Source organism: Urocitellus parryii, chromosome 8 (assembly GCF_045843805.1).
Source record: "Urocitellus parryii isolate mUroPar1 chromosome 8, mUroPar1.hap1, whole genome shotgun sequence".
NCBI classification, from domain to species: Eukaryota; Metazoa; Chordata; class Mammalia; order Rodentia; family Sciuridae; genus Urocitellus; species Urocitellus parryii.
Window position 1 is genome coordinate 37,718,901 of NC_135538.1, and position 27,767 is coordinate 37,746,667.

Sequence of the window (27,767 nt, forward strand, 5' to 3'; positions counted from 1 at the left end):
TGATGAACAGAAAGAGCAAGTCAAATACACAAGATAATCCAAAAGCATTCATTATTGCTAATACCTTTGCACACATGGAAATGAGAGCCATAGGTTTAGCTAATACTTGGATTTTTTGTTGTTAATATTACTTTTTAAATCCCTCATATTTCTTCAAATATGCTAGGAAATATCTTATTTGTTTTAGCAAAAGTTCTCAAGAAGAACAAAAAGCCTTCCCCACCAATTCCCAGAAACCCCTTTTTTCCTCTCAACTGTGCCTCCTTCTTTTCAGTGTCCCTGCAAATATCTAGGGCAGCAAAATACCTACCTGTCAATGTTAAATGTAGGATTGTACTTTCATATGCTCAAAGATTATCTTAAGGAACACTGACTACACACTACTCAAAACCTGACACATACAGTGCAGTGCTGGGTAAACAACAGTTACTCAATAAATACCGTCTGACTTACTGATGTGAAATAGAGAACTGTGTTCTAGTTGGGCATACATAAAGCTACTAAAGGAAGGATAACTCAAATTCCCCAAACTGCTGCCTTTTCTTTTTATCTAACTAAAATCCCTATGAATTAACTTTGAGATGCACTTTTACACAAATAAAGGTCACCAATAAATCAAACCATAAAAGTTCTTTCTTTTCCCCTGAAACCAGTTGAAAGGGCATAATCCCTTTTTAATTTTGGTTACATACATGAAAATTACCATACTTAAAAGTGGTACACCTCTTCACAGCACACTTGAATGAAAGATGGTAAACTCAATGATCTGGTTAATATAAATAATGAAATGTGATTTAAAAGCTAATGACATGAAACACTTGTCATGGACCAATTAATTTGAAGCTACTGAAATTACTGACAAAGATTATTTTAAGGAACACTGACTTATCAACTATGAGGCAAGTAGGTTTGCAAACATTTAATCCATTAAACTGAAAAATAATAACCCTTATTTTATAACTGGGGAGGAAACAATGTAACAGAAGAAATGAGGGATGGAGTAGGAAAGGGGATTTATCTTAAAATATTTCCAATTTTAAAAAAGTTCTTGATCTTTAAAGCAGTTTGTATTTGAAAAAAGGAAAAACTATTCTCTAAATGCTGTCATTATACCAAGCACAGAACTGACTTTAAGATCTTAAAATAAAAATTACTTAATATGACTATTGTTCATAAATCATTAAAAAACAAACTTCAGAGCTGGGAATGTAGCTCAGTGGTAGAGTGCTTGCCTAGCATGCACGAGGTCCTAGGTATCAAAAAAAAAAAAAATAGCCCCAAATTACCTACTTCCATCACAACTATCTGAAGGCATCAGATCCACAGGGTTATAGACAGAAGGAATAAGATTATTTGCAACTACCTCTTTTTAACCACTTATGGACAGAAAAATAACTCTCTTTTTACTTTGAGCATATTGATATACATAAGAAGAATTTTTTATTTCTTTTCTTTTTTTTTTGGTCCAATGGCTTCAGGAACTTTATATCTTATTTTAGATATAAAGATCTTATTTTATATATCTTCACCAGAGGGGACAATGCCCACAACAGATCCATATCAACAAAATAAATGTTCTGGATGCATGCATATGCCTATTATGCAGTTAGGTGATGTTTATAGACACTTTACAAATATTTTTGAGTTACAAAATGCATTACACATTCTAGATCATTATCCATATGAGGTATTCTCACATTGGAAGTATTGAATTTGCACTTTACCAAGAATTATGGTTAATACTAAACGGCAAAGGAAAATAAACACTTCTTGCCTCCAAATGTCTCCTCTGCCTATGTTTAATTGACTTATAAACTCATATAAATGCTATTTCAAGTGAGCTGTGAATTATACCAAATGATTCTGAAATAAATAAATATATATATATAGAAAAGCCATGTAAAGGAAGGCCTCACTTGAAATTCATATCAACTTTCCATCTGAAAATCAAATCATCCACATAAAAAATAGTCAAAAAGAACTTCATTTAATTAGTGAAATGTAGACTTTTGCATAGAAAGAGGTTACAAAGTAATGCGTAAAAGACTAGGTACAGTAATTTTAAAACAAATATTTAAAAGTATTTTTGCATAATGTTTAACATTTTCATAATGTTTATTGCTTTCTCCACACAGCAGAGAAATGAAGTGCATAATAATACATGCTGTGTTTTTAATCTTTCAAACATAAAAATCTCACGTGCTCAATTTCAATGTATTAAGAGATTATTTTGCCATTAAGCAAAAATCTAAAAAACAAAACAGCATTATGTAGTACTAGTCTAGGCATGGGCAAAAATAATTTATATACATCCCATTGCATACATTCATCTTGATTTGGGATCAAATGTGATCACTAACTTGAGCAAGAATATTTTAAAACTGTGGTTTTTCTCTTCCCAATGTTCTCTCCTTTTCTCATCACCTCCAGAAATATATCTCCCCAAAAGGTGACAAGATCAGATGTTACATGTTATGTGGAGAAAATGAAGAGGATAAATATATAAAAATAGTCCAAATGAAACTGAATAAATTAATCCAAAGTCTTGCAAACTGGAGGGTTTCCAAGTTGGCATGAATTGGCCTCTGGTAGGCACACAGTAGGCAATTGCTTCTAGATGCACTATATAAATGTAAGGTTTATATAAAGAAGCACCGTATTTTGAACCATCTAAAAAAATTGCCTGGGGGCTTGCAGGCAGAGCAGAAATGCTTGTTAATCTGGGTTCTGATGGAATAATTGTTTCTACCAATTCACTGCTAAATGTTACTGCTTGGCAAGTCTGTACAAAGAAAGCAAACTAAGATCAAACTAGGTCTTTCAACTTGAAAATAATTTTCAGCAATCTTTTTGACCAATAAAAACTGTTGGTTTCAACAGAATATTCTGGCATTGTCTGCAGCCTAATGCAAGACTTCTGTTCCTTTCCTTTCTTAACCTAATGCCTATACTCTTCTTGTGCAATGTTGCATGTTCAGAAGAAAACCTTCCTTAGCTCAGGCACTTATGAAAGATGGATTTCTTTTCCCCATCTAGGTTCCAGAGAATTCAATCATGACATTTTTCTTCCCCAATTCGGTTGTGCAGATGCACATGTAACTGAATGTTACAGTCCATGTATTTTTCAGGAAACTTTTAATGGAAACAAGTGTTGAGTTTTCAAAAGTTGCTGATGTCGTTTCGGTTACCAAGCTGCCTTAAACAAAAAAAGAAAAAAAGATAATACCACATTTCCACTCGTGAGGTTTGTGTCTCAAATAGCTTTATTGTTCCTTTGTGGATCTGTAGGTATCTGTATGGCTACCTTCATGGTGCAGAGGTTTTAAGCCGACTCTGAAATGAAGAACATTCAATTACAATTGCAAGAAGTTCAAGCATAACTTAAAAAGCTCCAACTTCTGTCCCCCAGGGTCGGTAAGGTTTACTGTTTGTTCCGCTGCTTGTCTGCTGGGGACTGGACGTGGCTGACACTGATAAGGGTGGGCTGATTGCTGTTGCTGCTGCCACTGCTGCAGCTGCATTTGGGGGGAGCATGGGAAATGCTCCCGCGAAGGACAGAGGGAAGCTGTGTGCAGCTGCAGTGGCTGCTGCAGCCGCGGCATGGACGGTAGCTGAGAGGGACAAGAGAGAGGTGGAGAGAGGTGGCACACAAGGGGCGACGCTGCCGGTTGATGGCATTCGAAGGGCAGAATCTGCATGGGAAAATGTGGCAGTGAGGAGGGCAGAGCCATGGGCAGGAGGCACTTCTGAAGTTGTAGAGAGGCGACAAGGTGTTGACTCCGAGGCATGGAGTCCGTTGGGTTGGAGCAAGGTCGCAGGAAGATGGTGGAAGGCTGCTGCCCAGTGATGTGGATGAAGGGAGTGATGGTGATGGGCCATTGAGGATGTCATTGCGGCTGCCTCCCGCTGGGAGGCGCAAGTGCTGAGATGAGATACGAGGCGCACGCGTAGTGGATCTGAGGAGTCCAGGCCTTCTACAGAGCTTAGGTATCTGGCCACTTCTGTCAGGCACTCTCGGAATCCAATACTCATGAAGTCCATGGCAAGGGCATGGGCGTCAAAGTAGCCTAAAAACCGGTTTGAGGAGAGTGGGGTGGGGGTGGGGAGATGGAAAGATAAGGAGGAGCAAAATGAGATTACATGAGTCCTACTGTGCCCTTAGGATATTTAAGTAGAACGATAATCTTTTCTGAAAATATTGTCAGTTATTTATAGTTTTAATTTCTGTAGAAGAAAGTATGCTTTCAAACTTGCATGTGTGACAGCACTGGTAATGTGTCACAGTTGTTCTTGCAAGAAAACATCAGAAAGGGGGGGGGGATTAATAATGTCCCTGTTTCAAATCTTCCAGGAAAAAAAAAAAGAAAAAAAGAAAAAAGGTGTCTCTTTTTTAGCACTGTGAGATAATGACATTCCCCAGCAAACTTTTTCATGGAAATAGAAAAGGCTTCTCTCCTCTAACCCAAGTGTTAGAAATTACAGGGCTTACCTGAAACATCTGTAAAATGCAAATTAGCAGTTTGAGGACTTTCTGTAGATATGTGCTAAAATTTCACTAATTCATAAGTACTTTTTGACTCACACTTTTTTTAATCAACAAAGTGAATACATCTTGTCATTATTTTGTATGAACTGAATGAAAACAAAATGAGGTTTTTTTTTTTAATTGGTTGCTAATTTGATGATCTGATTTTTCTGTCATATAATGCAAGGGTATTCTAGTAAAATGAGATTACTATTGTATAATCTTTGTTTTTCTGAAGTTCAAATATGTATCTCCTTTGTTGGTTATTTGACTTTTATGTGGCATCTGCCCAAGAGAAAAATGTGTATTAATTGTATCTGTGTATAAGCCCCAACACCCTACATCTGTAGGTTATTACCATTAAAATAGCTAAAGTTGGGCCTTTTATAAGTCCTCTTTTATCCAGAGATAATACATTATAGGAAATAGTGATTTCTAACTGTTATAGTGCCAATTAAGGGCATGATAATAGATATATTTTTTTGGGGGGGGGGGGAATGGTACCTTCTTTGATCACCAGTCTGTCCAAATATATCCTTTTCTGATTCTTTCTAATTTGCAATTTCTTTTTAAGTAATTTTCTAATTAGAAGTTTACTGTACTCACATTTTGGATGTGTGTATACATGAATGAGAAATAAGATTAATTTCATCTAAGGCATTTACTATATTATCTTTTTATGCTTTTCAGCTCAAAGTATTACCTGTTTATCATCTACTAAAAATTAGACTAACTTAAGTTAGAACCTAAGTATTTTGGAAAAGAGTAGTCACATAGAGTCAAAATTGTAAAGCTAGAATTCCAATAGAAACCTGGAAGTCTTAAAAAAAAGATGTTTGGGGCAAATGTATTCACCATTAAAACAGAAACAAAAGCACAATGCTGATACAAGAGAATATCATGGAATGTGGAAGATGGGCTGCAAAACTAGCTATCATCCCAAGACCTTGGCACAGCTAATCAACAAAGCCTCTGGGGTTAGTAGGAGAAGCTCCTAATGTCTCCATGAAATGATTTCACATTTCAGTTCTGAGGGTTCTCTGCAGGGCTTTTGCAGTCTTTTGATTTCCATGAGGAGGAGGAGGAAGGTAATGATTAGAGTCTAGAAATCCAAAAAGATTTAGAAATTTAAGTGACCCTACCAAATCTTCTCTAGAACTACCACATTATCAAGATGGACTATAAAGAATGAACTAACAGATTTGAAACTCCAGGAGCTTCTGAGAAATTTTATTTGTGGTCATGAAGTAAGTGACGTTTGTGGTTTGCCAGCTAAATTGCTGTATATGGCTGAGTCTTTTGTTGCATCCTACAAAATACAAACTATTTAATTCCTATCCTGTTGTTGAATGTAAGAGAGAAACAATGATGAGTAGCTGTCTCTTGTGAATGGATCTTGGGCCAACATAGCACATGTGTCCATAACCATGCTCTGTGCCAGCATGATGCTATGGACTTTAAGTCTTGAAGTGCATTTACTCACAACAACCATCTTCATTTTACAGATGATGAAACTGGGGTTAAGCAAGGGTTAGTAATTTATCCCAGGTCACAGAGCTAACAAACGGTCAAGCCAGGAGTCAGGAAGAGGCAACCAAGTTAGAGTCCATGCTCTTTACCCTGACATTCTGAGATAGCTGGGAGTCTTTAATTATGCAAGACCAAACTACCAGTCCCCTTCTTTAAGACCCACATATTCTCCTGTTCTATGACCTTTCTAATGACCCAGCAGTCAGGAGACTTGCATGATGCCTACTTGGAAATGTCTGCTCATAAACTATTCTGGGATGAATTTTAGGACTGTTCAGGTAGCCAAGAATAGCAACCAAGATGGAACTCAGCTTTTATTATGAAGCCAAAGAACAATATTACTCTTTAGAAGTACAACTCATGCCAAATATTTGAAACCCTGATAACATTTCAATGCCAAGGGAAGGAGAGCAATCACACTTCTTCTGTACCATCACTAGCTCAATCAGTCTCAACGTTCTGAGACCTTAGATGTGGAAACATCCATGATGCTGGAGAGGTCTTTGGAGCTCATCTTGCTAACGGAAGCCTCAAAGAGCTGCAGATTACTTCTGTAGAAGTCGAAGGCAAGGCAGTGGCCAAGCTAGGCTGGATCACTAGCTTTCTATGATTTAACTCACTTCTCTTCTTTATATTACAAGAAATGTTTGTATCCAATCTTACTCTTTATTCATTTGGGATGGCTTCTTGGGAAGGTATAACCTGGATAAGCTATAATGTGTGAACTTAATAATCACTCTGTACTTCACACAGGTAAAAGATGGTTAAAGGCAGGGTAGATAATCTACCAGTTCTCCGACTGGTAAAATGTCATTTCCGTCCAATGACTTGCTCTGCCCTGATTGAGAAATAATAGCTATTAGTAGAAGGTTAATGCTGAGCACAGGAGGCCTCCAGTATTTAGTTTAACACTTAACTCCTTATAGTACCCTCTCTCTATTCAGTGGTTAAATATATTGAATAATACTCTTGGATGAGATGAATAACAAAGGCTTCCAAAGAATGAAAAAGCTACAAACAAGCAAAATCAAAGCTGTCATCCATCAAGTGATATTTGGGGAAGGGGATAATGAAATCTGAATGATATTGTAGCTTTTACTATTTTTAGCCTGAGATACTACTGATCCTTCTCTGATCCCTTGAAAATTCCTTCCTAAGGTACTGTCTAATACAGAGAATCTGTCTCTAGGGAACTGGGCCCAGAGGAGACTCCTGTCTGCTCAAGAATGAGTCAACTTTGTTCATAATTTCTAATATAGACATTTCCTAACTGCACTTCAAATGTTTTGTTTAGTTTAAAGCCAAGACCAACTAAACTCTGAAAGCAATAATAAAAATAATTCTAGTTACTTCTTTTACAATTCTTACACGATTTTGAGTTCTGGCCTTGATTTAATGAAGTAAAAAGAAAAAGGAAGAAGGAAGAATTAGGAAGAGGAAGAAGAACAAGAAAGAAGGATTGCTTCTAACCTCCTGTTTATATTTGGATGTTTGTGTGTTTGTTTTGTCTTTCTGTACAGATTCCAGCGTGCGCTTCTTAAATCCCAAACAAATCTCTGACCAGGCTGCTGTGAATGAAGCTTTACTCCCACAGTATTATGAAAGCAAACACAAGCCCAGGGTCAAGTGCTTCTTTTGTTACAGAAGTTCTTTCCCACGAGTTCAATCCTGCCATTAGCATTGATTTCCATGGCTTTAATCTGGGGCCGCCTATCTCAGCTTGTTAAAGAACTGTTCAACTATGACTTCCTTACAATATTAGAGGGAAAGATGAAAAGAGAAAGGTAGAAAGGGAATAAAAAACAAAGCCACCAACTTACCTTTACCCCCTGTTGCCTGAAGCATCTTCAAATGATCTACTGTCATTTGCAATATTTCAGCTTTTTCTAACTTTGCAGATCCCTTCATTAAAAAAAAAAAAAATACAGTCTCCTAAGTCTTTCAGAAATTAACTTGGAACATTATAGATGGAATTTAGTTTTATAGTTTCAATTTTCCCTCTCACTAGAAAATTCTAAATTTATTATCTTCATAGGGAAATCTGAATTCTTTCCAAACTTTACAGGGAAACACCTAATAATAGGCACTTGCCATTTTAACTTTTAAAGACTAAAAGAAGACATCAAATAAATGATTTTTAATCATAATTATATTCCTAAGATCACTCCAAAAATGTATTAAAATTGCAAAAATGTCAAACTTTGTGTTTTATTTCTACCTTGGTTAATATTATATTTTATTAGAAAGCATTCAATATTCATATAATGATGGAGTATAGATCAGTTGAATAACAACTCTGGAATATAAGGGGATAGGATTTTAGCAAATTATTGTTAAAAGTAGATGAGTCAAAAATAGAAAATAGCTCAGTGGAAGAGTGTTTGCCCAGCATACATGAGGCACTAGATTCGATCCTCAGTACCACATAAAAATAAACAAATAAAATAAAGGCATTCTGTCCATCTACAACTACAAAAAATTTTAAAAAAACCCCAGAAAATTCTGATAAAGCCTTAAGGTGATTCATAGAGACCACCAGTAAGCAGAACCAAGAAAAAAAAATTATTATTTTTTTAATCCCTTAATAGTTACCAGCAGGTGTCACTGTGAATTTCATGATCACAAACAAAAAGGAATATTTACAACTTATTTAAGAAGCATAATAAATGTTTAAGGATTTTTGAACCTTTAAAAACAGTTCTTAATAAAATTTGTCTTGCAAATGTATTTTTATGTTCCTGTTTTTAAAATAAGGCAACCCCTGGAAATCAACTGAAATACAAATATACCACCTCAAACTGTCTCAGGGTCTGTGGGTGGCTTCTAATTTCCTGGAAGAGCTAAATAATTAAACCAATGTGTTTTTTTCTTTCTTTCTTTCTCTCTCTTAAAGCATTCTAAAGTTTATTCCAGGTTTCTATGCTTTATTTGTTTTGTGAAAATTATCAGCACCCAGGACATGGCAAGAGTGTTAGAATTATTTAACTCTAAAGTTTAAACACTCTTCTAATCATATTGTGACAGGGCCAGCTCTCTAGGGTTGGTAGCCAAACCCTGCTAATGGGAAAGCTTATGTTTATGGTAACTAGCTGCCAAACAACTGAGGTTTGTTCTTAAGGTTTGTTTTAAGTCAACATTTAAGGAGAAAAAAAAAAAAAATCCAACCAATCAAGGGAGTGGAGGAGCACACCAAACTGACTGTTCCTCATAACCATAGACATTTCAATATTCAAAATTTTAAAAACATTTATTATTGACATTTTAATTTGCAGCCCTTGTCATTGAAAATGCTACTAATCCAACATATAATTTTTGTATTTAAAACAAAAACAGTCTCAGCATATAAATTGGGTGTCTTTCTCTTAAAGATCCATAATCAATAGCACATCATATCCTGTACTTCTGTCAGTGTTCAATTTTTCCATGAAGATGTACAAGGAGTTTCTGTGAAAGTGACCAATAGCTAAAAACTGTAGTTTCTGGAAAATCTCCAAGGACTTTGCTGGCCTTGTTTTAGAATGTTTGTGGATTCATGAAGTAAACAAACAAACAAAAAATGGAATAAACAAACAACTGCTTTCTGGTACCCTACTTGGAATTCAATTGAAAATATTTTCAACAAGGACATATGCCATATCCTTTGAAAGATGCTCTTAGAAATCCGTGCCATTAGCCACTACAGCCAGAGAAACGTCACTTTTCTAAACCACAAAGAAAGATTTAAACATTTGGCTTTCTGTTTTTCTAACTGAGTAAAATTGGTTTTTGTAAAAGAATATTTGAACCCTGAAAAGAGGCATTTATGACTAATTTGATTTTTGCCAACTTTCCAAAATGTGCCCCAAATCAAACATCATTCTATTAACCCAGCGATTAAAAATGAAAGCAAGAGGCTTGGTAAATAAATTGTATTAGTAGTATTATTTAGGAAGTAGAACTAGAAAGTTACTTCCTGGGCTTTATTTGTTTTTTTAATTTAAAAGATTTTTTTAGTAGTTTGAGAAAAAATGATATTTCACATATATGTTTTGAAGAATATTACATACAGCACAGTTTTAAACAAAACCACTACTGGTGTTCATAGAAAGAACAGAAGAAAGCATGAACACTGTTACCCTAAAGGGGAAAATAAGCTAAAGAATGGAAATGTTTTTCAACTTCATGATGGATTATGTTTTTAATAGTTTTGCCACAACAAAGCATTTTATTGAAATAGCTGCTCTGTGCCAGATCAGGGCACATACACCATTATTTTAATGAGCTTTAACAAGAAACTCACATTCCCAGATGAGAGAATCAGATTCTTTGGGTTTTGGGGGTGAGGGGGGTAGCTTACTTGTTTTTCAAAAGCAGTTGGCACCAGTCGTCTCAACTCAGATAAACTGTTATTTATCCGATCCCGGCGCCTTTTCTCTATAATCTATCTCAAAGAAAGCAAAATAACAGAAGTTTATGAATACATAAATGATAAAATTACGCATAATGGAAAAACACAACTGTTACATATTAGGATGGATTACATGAAATAAAAAGAAAAAAAATCACATACCCCTCTCCTTTTCTTTCTTGCCATAATTTGAGATGTTGTTGTTGGAGAATTTGATCTAATCACAGAACTAGTACTTTGCCTATGAAATAGGAAGAGTATGTCAGGTGCTGCATTAACATAACAATGGTTTCTACTGGGTACTTTGTGGCACTCATTAAATATTCAAAGTGTACAATTCATGCCTGTGTTATTTTATTCTTAGTTTTTACTTCCCTTCTAATAGCCTTGCTTTGGGCCCTTCTGTGTCTTTTCAGGCAGGAATTATGCCTTTGAAATATATTTAATTGGTAATCCAGATGCCAATTCTATTGGTCCTCCCTCCTGTCAGACACACTGAACAAAGTAATATCACTTTCAAAAATAAGGATCATATGAAACAGCACTATCAAATAGTCATCACACATCAAACTGTTGCCCCTAGATGCAAACTTTAAAATGTAGAGAAGTTATTACTATTTCAAAACTTCAATTAGGAGTATCTTAAACGGGGGGGGGGGGACCACAAATTTGATGTTCTGCACATTAACATTCCCAAAGAATAACCTAAATTACATATATAATGACAGCGAAATTAAAGTTAGGCTTAGTACTAGGTAAAGGCTTTACTTTGAAAACGAAACCATAGGTGTCACTCAGCTTTCAAACTAAGCTTAAATCTCCAGAAGCTGCAATCCACCTTGAGTTTACTAATGAAAAGGCATTTTTATGTTAAAAATTAAAATTATTATTTGGTCTCATAACTTTTACACTCCTTTCTAGTTTGTATCTCTTTCTCTTCATAATTCATGAATACTATGCTTCCTTATGGCTCGAATTCCCCAGGTCCTGTTATTTGTTCTCTTTCATTTCAGAAATACTGCACACACCAGGTTCCTATTACCTCACCTTCTCACTTCTGGATCTTATTTCTGAATTAACTAACCCCTTCATTCTCACTCCTTCTCTACTGGTTTCACCTTTCACGTGACATCTTCCGTTTTTTCAGACCTCATTTTTAAAGATGACACAACACTTTAATAAGAAGACACTTTGTAAACGTTTCATGTAAGTATGGTTGCTTTTGCTGATTCCTGACTCTGATTTGTTTAGAATAAGAATGTGAAAAAAAAAAGTTTTCCAAAGGCAGGAATAATTTCACTCTTTGAGTGACAGCTGCAGATAAATAATTAAGGTGCTTCTGGGGATGCCAATTAGAAGCAATTATCATTTGACCCGCCTTGGCTCTAAAATGCCTTGGTAATCTCCCTCTGTCACAGGAAAGTAGAGGTCTGGCTTCTGTGATCAGAATGCCGATCTTTTCCAGGCTTAAGAACTATCAGTCAAAGAAATGCCAGATTCGAACCTTACATCTGTCACTCACTCGCCTGATAGACAAATCACTCGCGGTTAACCTGCACAATTCAAGCTACTTAGGCTTGACATCGTAGATTGTTTTAATTGCTCCGAAACCCAAACTCTCCAAAAATAAAAAGGTAAATTACTTCTCTTCTCCTGAGCTATTTTGGAACTGCCTCCAAATACTGCTTCAGCGGCGGCGGGGGCATCTCCAGTAGCCCGGACGTGCCTATCCCCGCGCCCAAAGCTGACAGCCTGGGACCCTCCCTCGCCAACGCCTGCACTCTCCGGTTCAGTCGCGTCTCCAGTCCTCTGCCCCACCCCTGGAGAGAAAACCCACAACTCTCGCCCCACCCCAACTTAAGCTAAACCAGCGCCCACCACTTAAAGTTTCTCCGGCAAAACTTTATTCTCTCTAGCAGGACGCTGCAGACAGAAGCCTCGGGACTTCCAAGAAACCCTCGTGCCCAAAGCTCCCTGACACCCTTTGGCCCTGGCAGCTCGCGCCCAGCGCGCGCTCACCCGGAGTAATTGTTCTCGCTCCCCACGTCGATGGTCTCGTCCATGTCGCTCTCGGAGGTCGTCTCCTCGCAAGGGCGCTTCATCTCGGCAAAGATCGTTCCGGGCGCAGCCCTGCCGGAATCACCGACGCTGAGCGGGGTGCAACACCCTCCCCGCCTGCCTCCTCCCTCTCTCCCTCCCGGGACTTCTGCAGGCGAGGCTTCAGCGGCGGCGCGGTCGGCTCCTCGCGGCTCTTTCCCACGCCGCAACCCTTCTCCGCAGCAAGAGCCGGCGCCGGCCACGCCCCCCCGCGCGGGCGGGGTCACCTCTCCCACCCCAGGCTGGCCCACCCCTCCGCCTGCCGGGCACCGCCTCCTCGGGGGCCGGCGTGGCCCGCTATTGGCTGGGGTAGGAGGGCGTGGCCGCGTTCGCCAATGCCCGCCTCAATGCTCTGGCAAAGGCGTGGGAATGCGGCCGCCGCGCACCTGGGACCCTGAGCTGCGTGCGGCCTGGGAGAGACCGCGGAGAGCGTAAGCGCGGGCTGCTTAATTCCAGCTAGTGAGCGCGCGGTCTCAGACGCCAGCGCGGCGGAGGCGGAGGCGAGCCGGCGAGGGGCGGGCTCCGGATCTGGGGTTTCGACCCTCCTCAGCTCCCGGCGGTCTCGCCCAGGGAGTCTTAGTTCTGTGTTTAAAGAATAACCCCGAGCGCGTGGCTGAGTGTGAACAAGCGTGTGTGACGTCGGGAGGCGCCGTGACTTAACCGAACCGCCCCGCTCGGCTGTCCCTTGTCTGGACCAAAACTGCTGACTGGCTGACCCCAGAGGTCACATTTGCCCTGTGGGGTTTTTGAAAACCTTAAATCAATGTTGCTTTTCTTTCTGACAACTCCTGAGGCCACTTCCGCGGCCTCTGAGCTGTGGACAGATAAAGACGCAAGTTTCCCCGACCAGGTACTTAACCGCTGGCAGTCGGAGGGTTTGAGAGGGCCCGACTGATGTCCGATTTGCTATCCCTCAGTTATTTCCATGTTGTCTTCGGCCACAAGGACTGTTTAGCAGACCTCCAGCCCTGGGCTGGAGTTTTGTCTACTCAGATGGTTGGAAGGACTCGAGTAATGAAGAGGGGATCTCAGGACACACTTTAGGATTTCCAATTCGAGTTTCTTGGGCTTGGGTAATCCAAATAAGTGCATAACTTCTTCCTCAATCTCCCTGGCGTGTGCAATCGCAGCCGCCGAATTAATTAGATTCAAGAAGTGAAGATTCGTGCTTGGAAATTCAATTTCTTTTCTAAATTCCCGGTTCATGTCCAATAGTTCTTGGTGCACGGGCAACGTGGGTTGTTTAGGACTCCACCTCTTCTTTCAAATTATGTTTTTAAACTACTATTTCTGCCTTTAGTGGAATTTTTGGACCGGCTACGCCAAAGTATCTCCGCGAGGGCAGAAAGTGAGGGACCGAACTTGGGACACCGGGGTCCGCTCACCCTCCGTGGCGCTTAGGTACCAGGAGGAGGGCGGCGTGTGGTTTGGGGTCCAGCCCGAGACTCCACGCTTAGCGTCGGGACAGTTCTGTGCTTGGTGGTTTAAAAAAAAAAAAGCGTTTGAGAAAGGGCAATTTGCACTCACCACGTGCCTGCGCCACTAATGGGTTTGTATTTTTCTGGGGCTCCGCCTAGGGCATCTCTTTAACAGTCCATTCTCTCCTAATACAAGACCTGTAGGGTCAGGAAGGAGTAGAGGAAAAGATGTGGACAGGAAAAGACTGAACCCGGGCAAGAATTGCTCTCAGGGACTGCAGGAAGGAGCAGGATCAACGCAGAGGACCCGAAGTGTGGGTGTTAAACTCCGATTAAAACATAAAACTCCTTCCCCACTTGCCTCGGTTTCTTTTGTGCGGTCCCGGCAGCGGTGCCTTCAATAACCGTGTGAACAGAAATCCGAAACGTCCCATTCTGCCTTCTGAAACGTAACCCCGGCTAGTCACACAATCGGCGTGGAGCGGGTGGGGCCTGGTAGGGCTAGACCCGGGTCAGTGCCTGGCCCCGGGTCCCTGGGTGGCCGTCACTCTCCATCTCGGCTACCAACCTCAAGCGTGCGCCCAGCCTGCGTGGGACTTCGAGCCCCTGTCCGCGGTAGCGCAGGCTGCTTGAGAGTGGTTGCTCAGAACAGAGTAGGCCAGCACCCCGACGCCACCCCCGCTCCAGGTCCCCGCAATCCTTTTGAGGGTGAGCCCAGTGCACACAGGTTCCCGGCCCCAGCTCCCCAGACTGAGCGCGCGAGTGGTCAGTGCGCCCCAGCCACAGGTGAACATTTGGCGGCTGGTCTTCACGAGCTCAGCCTTCACAACTCTGGGTGAGGGCTGCACGTTTTTCAGAATGCCTACAAGTGCAATTAACGTTTGCCACGCGAGCAAATTAGCGGGCGCTTCCAAACGCCTGAGGGAAAACCTAAAATCATAATTGGAAAAAAAAAAACCCAAGTCCCCCCCCAACTAGGGTATTTAATTATAATGATTGCGAAAAATTGCAGAAGGAAATGGTTTGCTTGCAATAAAGTAGCAACTGGTTAAAGTTTTTCCATATTTGTCTTTGAAGACTTACCCGCTGTACCGTGTCATAAAGAAAAACACAGCAGGGAAGAAAGCACACACGGATTTTGTGTGTGTGTGTGTGTGTGTGTGTGTGTGTGTGTATAAATAAAAGCAAAGAAGGTCATATTTTTAAAATGTTTAGAACAGTATATAGTAGGCGTTGTATCTGGTAAAGAAGAATGCTTAGAGCAAAAGGCAACATTTTGAACTCTATGGAAAGGGTACACTCATTTATTTTAAAAATACTTAACACAGAATTAGGGCGACTTTTCCATTAGATCTTTTATTCCGCTCAAATAACTCATTTGCCTGTCCCCTTAGGTGCCTTGTCCTTCTTCTGTCCCTCTAGTCTTGGGTTAGAGGGAGAAACAGAGGAAGTTCTCTTAAAGACCCCAGCCTCCAGCATGCTTAAAAAAAATCGCGGATTGGAGGTAGGGGGTGGAGTAAGGAGTTTTGGGTGGCGTAGGCAGAAAGAAAAGAGAGAGAAAATGAGAGAATGGCGGGATTTTAAGCTTCATTGCCCTTCGGTGACATCCTGTTCAGGGAAAGTTAGTTGAAGGCTTACTAAAACTAGAAAAAAAAAAAAAGATGCCCGCGAGTAGAGAAAGTAACCTGCAGTTACTCTCTTTCTTTTTGAAAGATTTGAATAACGAGATAATTAGACTGATGGATAAGGTGGAAGTGATGGGGGGAGGACTGTCCTAGAAATAAAATGCTCTTGAGAATGAAAGGCCAGGACGACAGATCTAAAGTGAGTGTAGGAAGGGATACTGTCGCCTTCGCGAAATTGGTCCTTTGCCCGTGTTTTGTGCTTATGTGATTCAACTGTCTTAGTGGCCTGAGAATGGTATGTCCAGTGAAATTTGATCAGAAGATATCCAATTCAATGGTTTGGATATTCCTCTCGGAGGACTTTACCCCTACTCATTTATTATGAAGTTGGTTTTCGCATCTATATTGATACATTTGACAATCTGACCAAGTCTTATCTTGTCCCACAAAGTTTGTGTTTTGTTGTACAAACTAAGGAAGTGATTGCTTTACTGTAATTCTAAAAATTCTCTTCTGGCATTTTGGGAATGAATTAGGTTCTCTTTTTATTATTTTTGGTCTGCTTTTCTCTTCATAAAGCCCTCTGATTTTTTTTAAGATCCGTGTTCACACTTTGTTATTTGAGGCTTTTCTGAATCCTTGAGACTATTTAAAATTATTTATAAAATGTCATGTATCCCAGCATTTGGCTCAGAAAGCCATCAAAGGCATATCACTTTAAAAATGTTTGAAGGTAGTTTTGAGAGAAGTGAAGTCAGGGCAGTTCTATTATTTAGAGAGCTTTCTACAACATAAATGCACATAGTTCAAGCACAGAAGTCCAATATTTTACACCTTTTGAAATGTAATAATTTACAGGGCTCTCTCCCACATAGGGAGGATAAACAGGTTCCTCTGACAAGTGCTAGTCTATTTGCAATTGCTGGGGCAGGTGATAAGCACAAGTGTATCTGTGGGCGGCCTGGCTGGGAGGTCTTCCTTGAATACATGGCTATGCTGAGCTGGCAACGCCTTAAAATGAGTGAGAATGCTGAGCCAGGGAAGTGGAAGCTAAGGGTAAGATCCTTGTGAATTTCAATACCTTTCCTAACATCATGCTGGCAGGAGGCAGGCTAGTCTAGGGTCACTGTGGGACACAAATTTGCAAGCCAGTAAAGCAAAACAAAGCTCAAAACCAAGGATAAATTTTGGCCCACCAAATTTTCAAGGTTGGTCATCTCTAAGGAGCTGATTTACCTGTTTTAACAATATTCATGTCTAAGTCAGCTACACTCCTGCATTATTTCTTCCCTATTAGGAGCTATTTTTTTTGTTATATCCAATATTCTGAGAAAAGATGTCTAAGATCCCAAATACTCTTTTCCTGGAAGTTACAATGTTTAAATTGATCTCTGCTATTAAGGGAAAATTTATTTAAAAGCTTTTATTTCATGGTGTTATTAGTGCTATTATTAGTGCTTAGCACATGTTCAAGGATGAAGACTGTTTTATTGTAGGACCCTGAAAAGGAGGTTGTGTAGCAAGTAAATTTTTCCATATTCCAGTAAATAGCAGCCAGAAGATATCAACACACTGTATTAACTGAACTCTTCATGAGGATTAAATTTATGTTGGCAGGGTTTTCTTTTAAGGAGAGCCTTAAATGTCCATATTCTTGAAATTGTTTGATTGGCAGATTTTTCCCCTCTTTTAAGGATATAGAAAAACACATTATCTTCTGTCATGAAAATGATCTTTTAACTAATGGTATCCTCATCCTCTGGAATAATGAGTGGCATATAGTGGGTATAATAAATGGTTTGGAATAATATTTTTGTTAAAATTAATGAACCCTCTGCTTTTTACTATAGAGTTTAGATTTATTGATATAAAATATAAGTAACCATGAATTAAAGGGCCATGAAAAGATGAGGAGAATATACTTAAATATGAAGAGGAAAGTATATATTGAGAATGGGGCCTTAGTTCAGCCCTGAGCTTGCTGAAAGCCAAATCAAAAGAAAAAGAGTGAATTTTCTAATTTTTATATTCATATAATTAGAAGCACATAGTTTCTCACAAAAGAAAAACTTTATCTAGTCACTGAATACTAAAAGAACTACATGATTGTCTTGGTCACAGATTTTTAAAATTATTTAAGATAATTATTTTCTTTGACAAAAATTATCTTGAAAATATCTCTATTAATTACAACATGAAAAATAAAATTGACTTGATGCATAAATGAAAACAATAGTTTTTCTCCTAATAGCTGGAAAAAAACATCCACTAAACTGTCAAAATTAATTAATCGACATTAATAGGACCAATGTCTCACAGTGTTGCAAAAAAAAATGTGAATTCTCAGTAAGAAAGTGTCTGCTTTCAGTTTCAAACAGAAAAAGAAATTTCAATGAGAGATTTCTCAATCTGTTTGGCATTACAGAGAGACTCTTGATATTTTTGAAATATCAAGTACTATGGAAAGTTTTAAGACTAAACATATTTGCCCATAGAATGCAAATGAACATCTATATTTTCTTTTTAAAAAATATTTATTTTTTAGTCATAGGTGGACACAACATCTTTATTTTATTTTTATGTGATGCTGAGGATCAAACCCAGTGCCTCATACGTGCTAGGCGAGCGCTCTATCTCTAAGCCACAATCCCAGCCCTATATTTTCTTAATACATTTATTGGAACATTTTTATTAGATATGTGCAGTTTTATACCCTCTTATTTTAAAATTGTTAGGCAACTATCTGGAAAAAAAGAAAACCAGAATAGATTAGAAATAAGAACTTGCTAATTTTAGATTTACTGTGGAAAAAAATACAGGCTATTTTTGGACCTTTGTGATTTGTCAACCTATTGAAATATATACTGTCCAAGAATCATAGGAAAATAACAAGCTCCCCTCCCCCACTTGACAGGGCTAAATTTATTCTACCAGGTAAGAATTTAACTAATTCTTAATATATATTGATTAAAAGGTTAAAAGCACAGCTGTTTTTTGTTGTTGTTGTTGTTGTGCTAGCTTTCAAAATGATTTAATAATATAATAATATGTTGGGAATATTGAACTAAATTTTTTTAGAGGTAGATTTGGGTCTAAAGTAATAGCTTATGTCTTTTCTAAGAAATAAATACTTTAAAGAAAATAGCAGTTGATTGAGGGATTTCAATATGCACTCTTTGAAAACAGAATGTAATGCTCCTTAACAGAGAGCAACTAAGCTCAGCTGCAGCATGGAGAAAGAAGGTCAGTGCAGTATGCCTTGAATATGTAAAAAAAGTAGACACTTGTTTCCATAGCACTTTTAATCTGATTATTGAATTATGAATCAGCACTCACAGTGCTGGAGGATTTTGTTGTTGTTGTTGTTAAGCCTAGCTATCAGGATTTTCCTAGAATAACAGTCTCAACAGGAACATTAAAGAAAATCTGAAAGACAAAATGTGATTATAAAATAGAGCACAAAGAAATTACAGATGTAGGCATGTATGTATACCTCTGTCTACAAATAGAAGTAACTATAGGTTTTTTTAAAAAAGCACAAAATAATTAAAGGTTTTATAATTGACATGACTTGGTTTTTGGTATATAAAAGGCCAGGCCTATAACTTAACTTAGGAAAATTGCTGCATTTTGGAGTTAAAACCATTTGCAAATGGGATTTATTGATTTTAATATTTGGGGGGTATTAATTTTTGAGAATTGTATTCATTATATTTTAGTTTAATTTACTTAAAAAACTGTAAAATAAAATAATACCTTATCTTTTGTCTATTCTATTGTCTACATTTTAGAGAAGTTTCTTTAAGAAGTTTTAAAAAGTATACCCTTAAAGCCACACATTAGTATTTTGTACCTTTTAGGATAATGGGAATAAAATTGTTATGACAGAGAGTTGGAAGAGTAATTCTTTCTGCTCAGATGGAACACTTGAAAAATCATGTCCTCTTTGCATGAAACCATGACATATTGCATAGTTATATACTTGTGTGTAGAGATTCTAGATGAGATAAAAATATTTGAAAAAATTTTAGATATTAACCATATATTCATGTTTTTTGGAGTGTGACTTTGGAGAAGAATGTCCATACTTTAATTTTAACAATGAAACACTTTGTTCTTATTTAAAAATGGAGTTTGAGAACATAGTGGAGACTAAATAGATATAACTCTGTAGTATGTGGCAGGGTGGGAATGATCTAAAAATGAACCAAAGAGGTTATAAGCAGAGATCATTGACAGAACTGTTAGTGAAAGTAATAAGACTAACTTCCATTAGTCATTGCTTGATTTTTCTCTTAATTTCTTCATTCTCATTTCCAGGCCATTAAGATACTGACCACCTACTTTGAGCAATGTTTCCTGCTAAGTAGTGTGGGTGAGATATGATGAACAGGATTCAATTCCTGCTCTCTGGAAATAGCAGGGAAAATAATACTGGAGTCTAAACAAACAACTGGTATATAAAATGGGATGTACTCAAGGCCAAAGTAAGCAGAAAAGTACATGTTATGGACCCAAAGAAAGAAAAGATTCATTTTTAAGGGGAGATTTCATCAGTGGCAGCTCTAAAATGTTTGTGTAGGGTTAGAGATAGTAATCTTGTGGGAAGGAGGCGGGTGGCCCATGGATTTCTGTTTTCAAGCTCCATTTATGTAACAAGCACACTATTTTTACTTAGATATTATATCTATTATGCTCTTAAACATTATGGGAGGTGAACATCTCCACCTATTTATCCTTTAGTGCTATCATGGGGTAAAGAGGAAATGTGGCATTTGAGCAAGTCCTTGAAAGATGAACAAAATAGCTACAACTTTAAATAGACCTTTTTAGAGCATGATTAGCATTTGCAAAGACATAGGGATCATCATTTGCACTTACAGACTGAAGAGTGCAAATGATCATTAGGCAAAGATGAGTGGTGCTTAGTTGGAATCAGGGAAATGGAAGGAAAGTGAGTGGAGGGAAGAGAGTTGCCTTGGGAAATGAGTCAGGCTGCAGGCAAATTGTGGAGGATCTGGGTAATCACCTAAAGAAAAATTAAGATTCACTGGAGGACCTGGGGTTGTGGCTCATTGGTAGAGCACTTGCCTCATGTTTTTGCGGCAGTGGGTTCCATCCTCAGCACCACATAAAAATGAATAAAACAGATAGAGGTATTGTGTCCATCTACAACTAAAAAAAATTAAAAGAAAAGAGATTCACAGGAGGCTTTAGAACATAATTCATTAGATGCATTCATTTATTTTAGTCAAGTTTCTTTCTTGTTCTGGATGTCAATAACTCAAATCAAAACATTATAGTAGAAGAAAAATTTCAGGATAATTTGTCTTGAGAAATGAGATTTTTATATTCTTTGTTTCTCAATGCAAGACATTTTGTCATTAGAAGATGCTATACTTTGGGTATTGTATGTCCCCCCAAGGACCTGGTGTTAAAGACTTGGTTGGTCCCTAGCCTTTGGTGTTACTGGAAGGTAGAGGTACCCATAAGAGGTATGGCCTAGGGGAAAGAAATTAGATCATTGGGAGCATGCTCTTGAAGGGGATATTGGAAGCCAGACCCTTTTTATATCTTTTGCTTACTGGTTACTAAGACACAAACTCCACCATGTGGTTCTGCCATGATAATACTCTGTAGCCTCAGACCCAAAACAACAGAGACCACGGAATAAAACCTTTAAAATTGTGAGCCAAATGAACCTTTTCCCATTGTAAGTTATGTCAGGTATTTTTTATAGCGATGGAAAGCTGACTAACACAGAAATATTGTCAGGTAGGACTGTGGACTGAGCCCTTGGGAAGCTCATTGCTTTTAATTAGATTCTTTGGGTTTGCCTAATATGACCCAATTTGTATGAAAAAAAAATTCACTTCCTGCTCTATGGAGTACTCACGTAATGATGCCAGGACTTGCACATCAGTATTTATGGATTTTTTTCTGAAATTGTCAAGTTGTTTTTAAAATCAGAATACACTTATACTCTCAATGATTAAGAGAACTTTCGAAAGTGATATTTTCAGCTCATTGATTTCAAAGTAACATATAGTACAGGAACTCTGGGAGCTATCTCTGGATTTATCCAGAGTAAATACCTTCAGTGAAATATTGAGCCATGATGCTGTCCTGCTACTCTCTTGCTGAAATAGACAAAAGAGATTACAATTGCCTTTCTTTGAAAGGTCATAAATAAACATTCAAGGATTTTAGAACTTCTGTGTCATTTAACTTTTTTTAGCTACATAAGGTCACATTCCTCCCCCAAGGCTTTGTTGAAATGAAAGTTACTTGCATTTAAATGTTGAATATCCAATAAATAAGCAGCATTAATGCTTACTAGAGAAGTGCAAGACAGACTTGAAGGTGTGACTTGTTCTAGTAGTCCATTGCAGAGCAGATAGATAAAGACAAAGCTCCTATTAGTCAGTAAAGGTTAACAAGGTAGGATTCTTGTTAAATCAGAGAGATTAATTTGCAGTACTGAAATCTTTCCTTAGAAATTACTGTATTTCCGACTCTAATCTACTGATCAATCATTTAGTGGGCTCTTTGGGAAACTCAAAAGCAATGGAATCTGTGATTCTTGCCCTAGGGGAATTTTCTATTCAGAGAATATGTTAATAATGATAATAGCAGGTACTATTAAACCCATGAATGTTATGTGTTTAGCATTTGTTTAATCCAAAAAACACTATGTGGATTAGTTTATTTAATCCTTGCAGGAACTCCTTGAGGTAGGTATAGTCATATTTTTATTTTACTGGTAGGGAATAAGACCCAGTGAAATTTAAGTGTCCAAAGTTCTATGGGTCTTAAGAAGCAAAGTCAGATTCTATCCAAGGAATCTAGTTCTGAGCCATTGCTCCTACCAGACTGGACATGGCTTTCAGGAATAATATATGTGGCACAGACAAAAACAGGGCAAACAGGTAGAAGTGATACACAAAGGCTATTTATAAGTGTGCTATTTGGAAAATCAAAACATATTCTTAAAAAGTATGTGTTATCTGGAAATTTGGTTTTTGGATTTATTCTCAAAAAGCCTATCTTCTCACAACAGGCTCCAGGGAAATTTATGATTATGAACATAAACTTTGGAATAAACAGCAAAAGGGTCAGTCATACCCAGTTCTGCCACTAGCTGCATGACTTGAGCCTGCCACTTTTTCTGAAGTGGGACCTCATCCAATGGAGTTATTGATAGCTAACAATAGGTAAAAGAACAGATCAAATGATGTATGTCAAAGGTTTAATATAGTTTGAAATATGGAAAGTCACAGAGACAGCTGATTAACCAAACCTGGCTCCTAAAAGCAGGTAACCAAGTTCCTTGATTTTTTAAAATTAAAATTAAAAGCTTTTAAAATTACTTTTATATTACTACAATAATACCCTAAATTCTATTAGCAATAATAAGAACATCTATCTTTTTATTTAAACCTGACAAAGATAAGCACCTTTAATAACTTGACAATTTTCCTTCTGGCTTTTAGTTTAGTTTAGTTTTTTTCCTTTTCATAAGCCATGAAATAATTTTACCAAATACTCTTTTTAACTTGATTTTTAAGCCTAAATATACAACCTGGATATCCCTCCACTTTATTATATGTTCTTCTATAACATCATTTTTTTTCTGATGAAGTGGTAATTTTTGATATGACTATACTATAAATTTCCTTAACTATTTCTTATTATTGGGCATTTAAATGTTTATTTGATTTTTTTATGCTAAAATAATCTTGTAGATTTAAAAAGTGCATGCTTTAAATTATTTTTAGTCTAAATGTTTAGAAGTGGAATTTGGTGACCAAGTGATATACACAGTTTAAACACTTTTTATATTTCCTGTCAAATTACCTTTCATTACATCAATTTATATCCCTTCCAGCAATGCATGATAGAATTCTTCTGAATCATCATGAACGGTAGACAGTATGATAATTGCCAACCTTATAGATGAAATAGCATCCATTATTTTAATTTTAATTACTTGCATTATTAGAGAAAAAAATTAGTCTTACTGGTTATTTGTAGTTTTTGCACTACTGAAATATTTAATTTTCCCTTGAAGTAGTTGTATTTTTATTATTGAATTAAAAGTGCTTTTTTAAAATCAAAGCATTTAATGTTTGTCTTATATTACAAATATATGTAAATATTTGTTTTATTTGGCCATTTTCTTTTAAATCTTATGTATGTACTTTTTGATGTGCATATGCAATATTTTTTGTCAGTTTTTAATTTTTTTCCATTTAAAAAACTTTATCTAGAATTTTTTTTTGGTCGCTTTTATGTGTAGAAGTAAATTTTAGTCTATTTATTTAACAAAACATTAAATAGATGCCTACAATGTACTAGGTAGCATGCTTTTTCATAGAGAATTCCCGTCCTCAGAAAGCTGCTGCTCCTTCACAGGTTTCATTAAGTGGTCTCAGAAGAAACTGTTGATGAATAGGAATTACTTTTTCACTAACTTCCATGCCTACTTCATTACATACCAAATTTATGAGCATAATTTGGTCTATTTATAGACTTTTTACTGGATTCCATTTTTTTGTTAATACCTCTATATTATGTCATTATGTCACTATTTTAATTGTTAAAATTTTTTAAATGATGTATTTTAATGAATAGTAAGGTAAAAATGAATTTCATTACTTATGTTTTAAGGCACATTGGACTTCTACAGAATATTTTAGTCTGCACAGGGGCAATGTATTTTTGAATTAAGGGCCAGCTTCTTGTGTTAGTTAACAATACAAGCTGTCGTAAGGCATTTCTGCTGTTTTTTTTTTTTTTTTTTTGTTGTTGTTTGTTTTTCCTGTTTTCAATGGTTTTATTCATAAATCCATAAATCCATTGGTTTTATTTCTTTATGGTAATGTAATAATGACATTAGTGGCCCCAATGATGGTGGAAAGGGGAGGTGGTGTGTGTGTGGGGGATTGGCAGTGGGTAGATGTAAACGGGTACTATTTTAAAATAGATTTTTCCTATGAAAAACCACATGCTTAACATTTTTTGATATATTTATTGATTGACTGTATATCATCTGAGAAGTGTCTGTTCAGGTCATTGGCCCATTTATTGATTGGGTTATTTGATTTTTTTGGAGCTTAGTTTTTTGAGTTCTTTATATACCCTCGAGATTAGTGCTCTATCTGATGTGTGAGGGGTAAAGATTTGCTCCCAAGATGTAGATTCTATATTCACCTCACAGATTGTTTCTTTTTCTGATAAGAAACTTTTTAGTTTGAGTCCATCCCGTTTATTGATTCTTGATTTTAATTCTTGCACCAAAGGAGTCTTATTAAGGAAGTTGGAGCCTAATCCCATGTGATGGAGATTAAAGCCTACTTTTCTTCTATTAGACACAGGGTTTCTGGTTTTATTCCTAGGTCCTTGATCCATTTTGAGTTGGGTTTTGTGCATGGTGAGTGATAAGGGTTTAATTTCATTTTGTTGCATATGGATTTCCAGTTTTCCTAGCACCATTTGTTGAAGAGGCCATGTTTTCTCCAATGCATGTTTTTGGCACCTTTGTCTAATATAAGATAATTGTAATTTTGTGGGTTAGTCTCTGTTTCCTCTAATATGTATCATTGGTCTACCAGTCTGTTTTGATGCCAATACTATGCTGTTTTTGTTACTATTGCTCTGTAGTATAGTTTAAGGTCTGGTATAGTGATGCCACCTGCTTCACTCTTCCTGCTAAGGATTGCTTCATTATCGATAGGAATTAGAGAAATGCAAATCAAAACTATTCTAAGATTTCATCTCACTCCAGTCAGAATGGCAGCTATTAAGAATACAAACAACAATAAGTGTTGGTGAGGATGTGGGGGAAAAGGTACACTCATATATTGCTGGTGGGACTTCAAATTGGTGCAACCAATATGGAAAGCAGTATGGAGATTTCTTGGAAAATTGGGAATGGAACCACCATTTGACCCAGCTATCCCTCTCCTTGGTCTATACACAAAGGACTTAAAAACAGCATACTACAGGGTCATAGCCACATCAATGTTTATTGCAGCACAATTCACAATAGCTAAACTCTGGAACCAAACTTGTTGCCCTTCAATAGATGAATGGATAAAAAACATGTTACATATATACACAATGAAATATTACTCAGCAATAAAAGAGAATAAAACCATGGAATTTGCAGGTAAATGGGTGGAGTTAGAGAAGATAATGCTAAGTGAAGTTAGCCAATCCCAAAAAACCAAATGCCAAATATTTTCTTTGATATAAGGAGGCTGATTCATAGTGGGGTAGGGAGAGGGAGCATGGGAGGAATAGAGGAACTCTATTTAGGGCAGAGGGGTTGGAGGGGAAGAGAGGGTGCTTGGGGTTATTAATTGATGCTGGAATGTGATGGACATTATTGCCCAAAGTATGTGTATGAAGACATGAATTGGTGTGAATACATTTGTATACAACCAGAGATATGAAAAATTGTATTCTATATGGGTACAAGAATTGTAATGCATTCAGCTGTTATATATAAATAAAAATGATTAATTTAAAAAAAGAAAGAAAAACCAAATGCTGAATTGAATGGTGTTTTCTACAATTCAGGACCGGAAAAGAGAAATGAAGGTTGATATGGTATGAGACAACTTCATGGCTATTCCAAGAATAGCTCATCTGGAAAAGTCAATTATGCTTCTTTGCATAAAATACTAGAAGAAACTATTATATTGGTGTTATTTATTCTTCTCCTTTTGTATTTATAATGGAATGAATATTAACTTTGTAATCATGTGGACCTGGGCTTAATTCTTGGTGGTGTCATTTAGAGCTTATGTTATGGAAGTGATATTAATTTTTCTCCCTTGATTTCCTCAACTGAAAAATATACCTCACGGAATTGTTTAAATATAAATAAGTTAAATACAAAACTCCTAACAGAAAATGGTTGGTTGTATATACTCAATAAAGGCCAATTTCCTTTTCTTCACAAATGACAACAACAAAAAGTAGACTGTTTATAGGAAAAGTTTGTACCACTGAATGGCAACTTTGCCTGGATTAATAGCTTAATAAAGATAATGTCTTAATTTTTCATAATGCCTCAATTTTCCTGTGTAGCTTTCTTTTCATACTTTGCTAAATTATGGTGCTTGCAAAGTGCCTTGAACTTTTCTAGCACAAAGTACACTATAAGCAGGATGGAATTAACATTGTCTGTGGTCTATGAAGTTCTATAGGTGCATTCTTAATGACTGACGGTATACATGTTTATACAGTGTGTTGCCCAGATGTTGCCCAGGGACACATTCTTGTCTGAGTCCTGCAGCAATGTTTTGCACCTGTAACTGTGCTGAATAAAAGTTGTCCCATCTATCATTTATGTAGCTTGTCCTCATGGAAGGAGTCTGATAAAGATAAAAAAAATCCAGGACATCATAGTATCAACAATCTTTTCTTCTTCAAAGACATCTTTCAAACAAGGCTCTAATAGCCCCTGACAAACATTAATTATATAAACCTTGCACACCATTGCTTTGTGGGAGGTGAAGTATTTAATCAAAATGATCATCTGAGAAGAGCGTGGCTGTGTGAGGGCAGTGTGGAAATACAAAAAGTGGAAAGTGGGAGCCCAGCATGTATTCAGTGCTGATACAGAGTCAGCTGTGTGGCTGGCTGGCCCCGTGTACGCTTCTGCTAGTTTTTATCCTTATAAATAAAATACATGTTATTCTTTCTTAGAAATCTGTGATATGAGCTACTTACATTCTGAAGACAATAATTGTTATGATGAGTTCTACATGCTGTATATTCAGTGTCACCCTGAGGTCTGGGGTTGAGCTGCTCTGTATTATATAACTGAAAAAACAATACCAAATTGAGCTCAATCTGATGCCTATATTAAATAATGACTGAGGAGACTTGGGGGATCCTATCACTGAAGAATGATTTAGTAGAGAATTGAGCCCCAAAGTAAAAGCATAGTATATGGGATTATATGACATTGTTGATAATACATATTATGTGTATGTCTAAATTTTTTATTTCATTTTATTTTAACCTGAAGTTATAACCTGCAGTGCTTGCATTTCTAGTGATTGAGAAAGGTAGTAATGAATAATTTGGGGGAAAATGTCATTATTTCTAAAAGTCTAAGAAAAATTACATATTATTATTTATTTAAATCTTTATTGATGCTTTTTGGACTA

General features: G+C 37.2%; 1 protein-coding gene across 1 annotated transcript; it reads right to left on the reverse strand.

Moving 5' to 3' along the window:
• Window positions 1-2,143: 2,143 nt before the first annotated feature.
• On the reverse strand, window positions 2,144-12,670 carry Hey2 (hes related family bHLH transcription factor with YRPW motif 2). The gene is made up of 5 exons (XM_026381259.2): window positions 12,462-12,670; window positions 10,605-10,683; window positions 10,392-10,475; window positions 7,876-7,957; window positions 2,144-4,067 (listed from the first exon to the last, which is right to left on the reverse strand). Exons 1-5 carry the CDS (start codon window positions 12,542-12,544, stop codon window positions 3,382-3,384), a joined length of 1,014 nt encoding a protein of 337 aa, XP_026237044.2. The 5' UTR covers window positions 12,545-12,670; the 3' UTR covers window positions 2,144-3,381.
• Window positions 12,671-27,767: the final 15,097 nt, after the last annotated feature.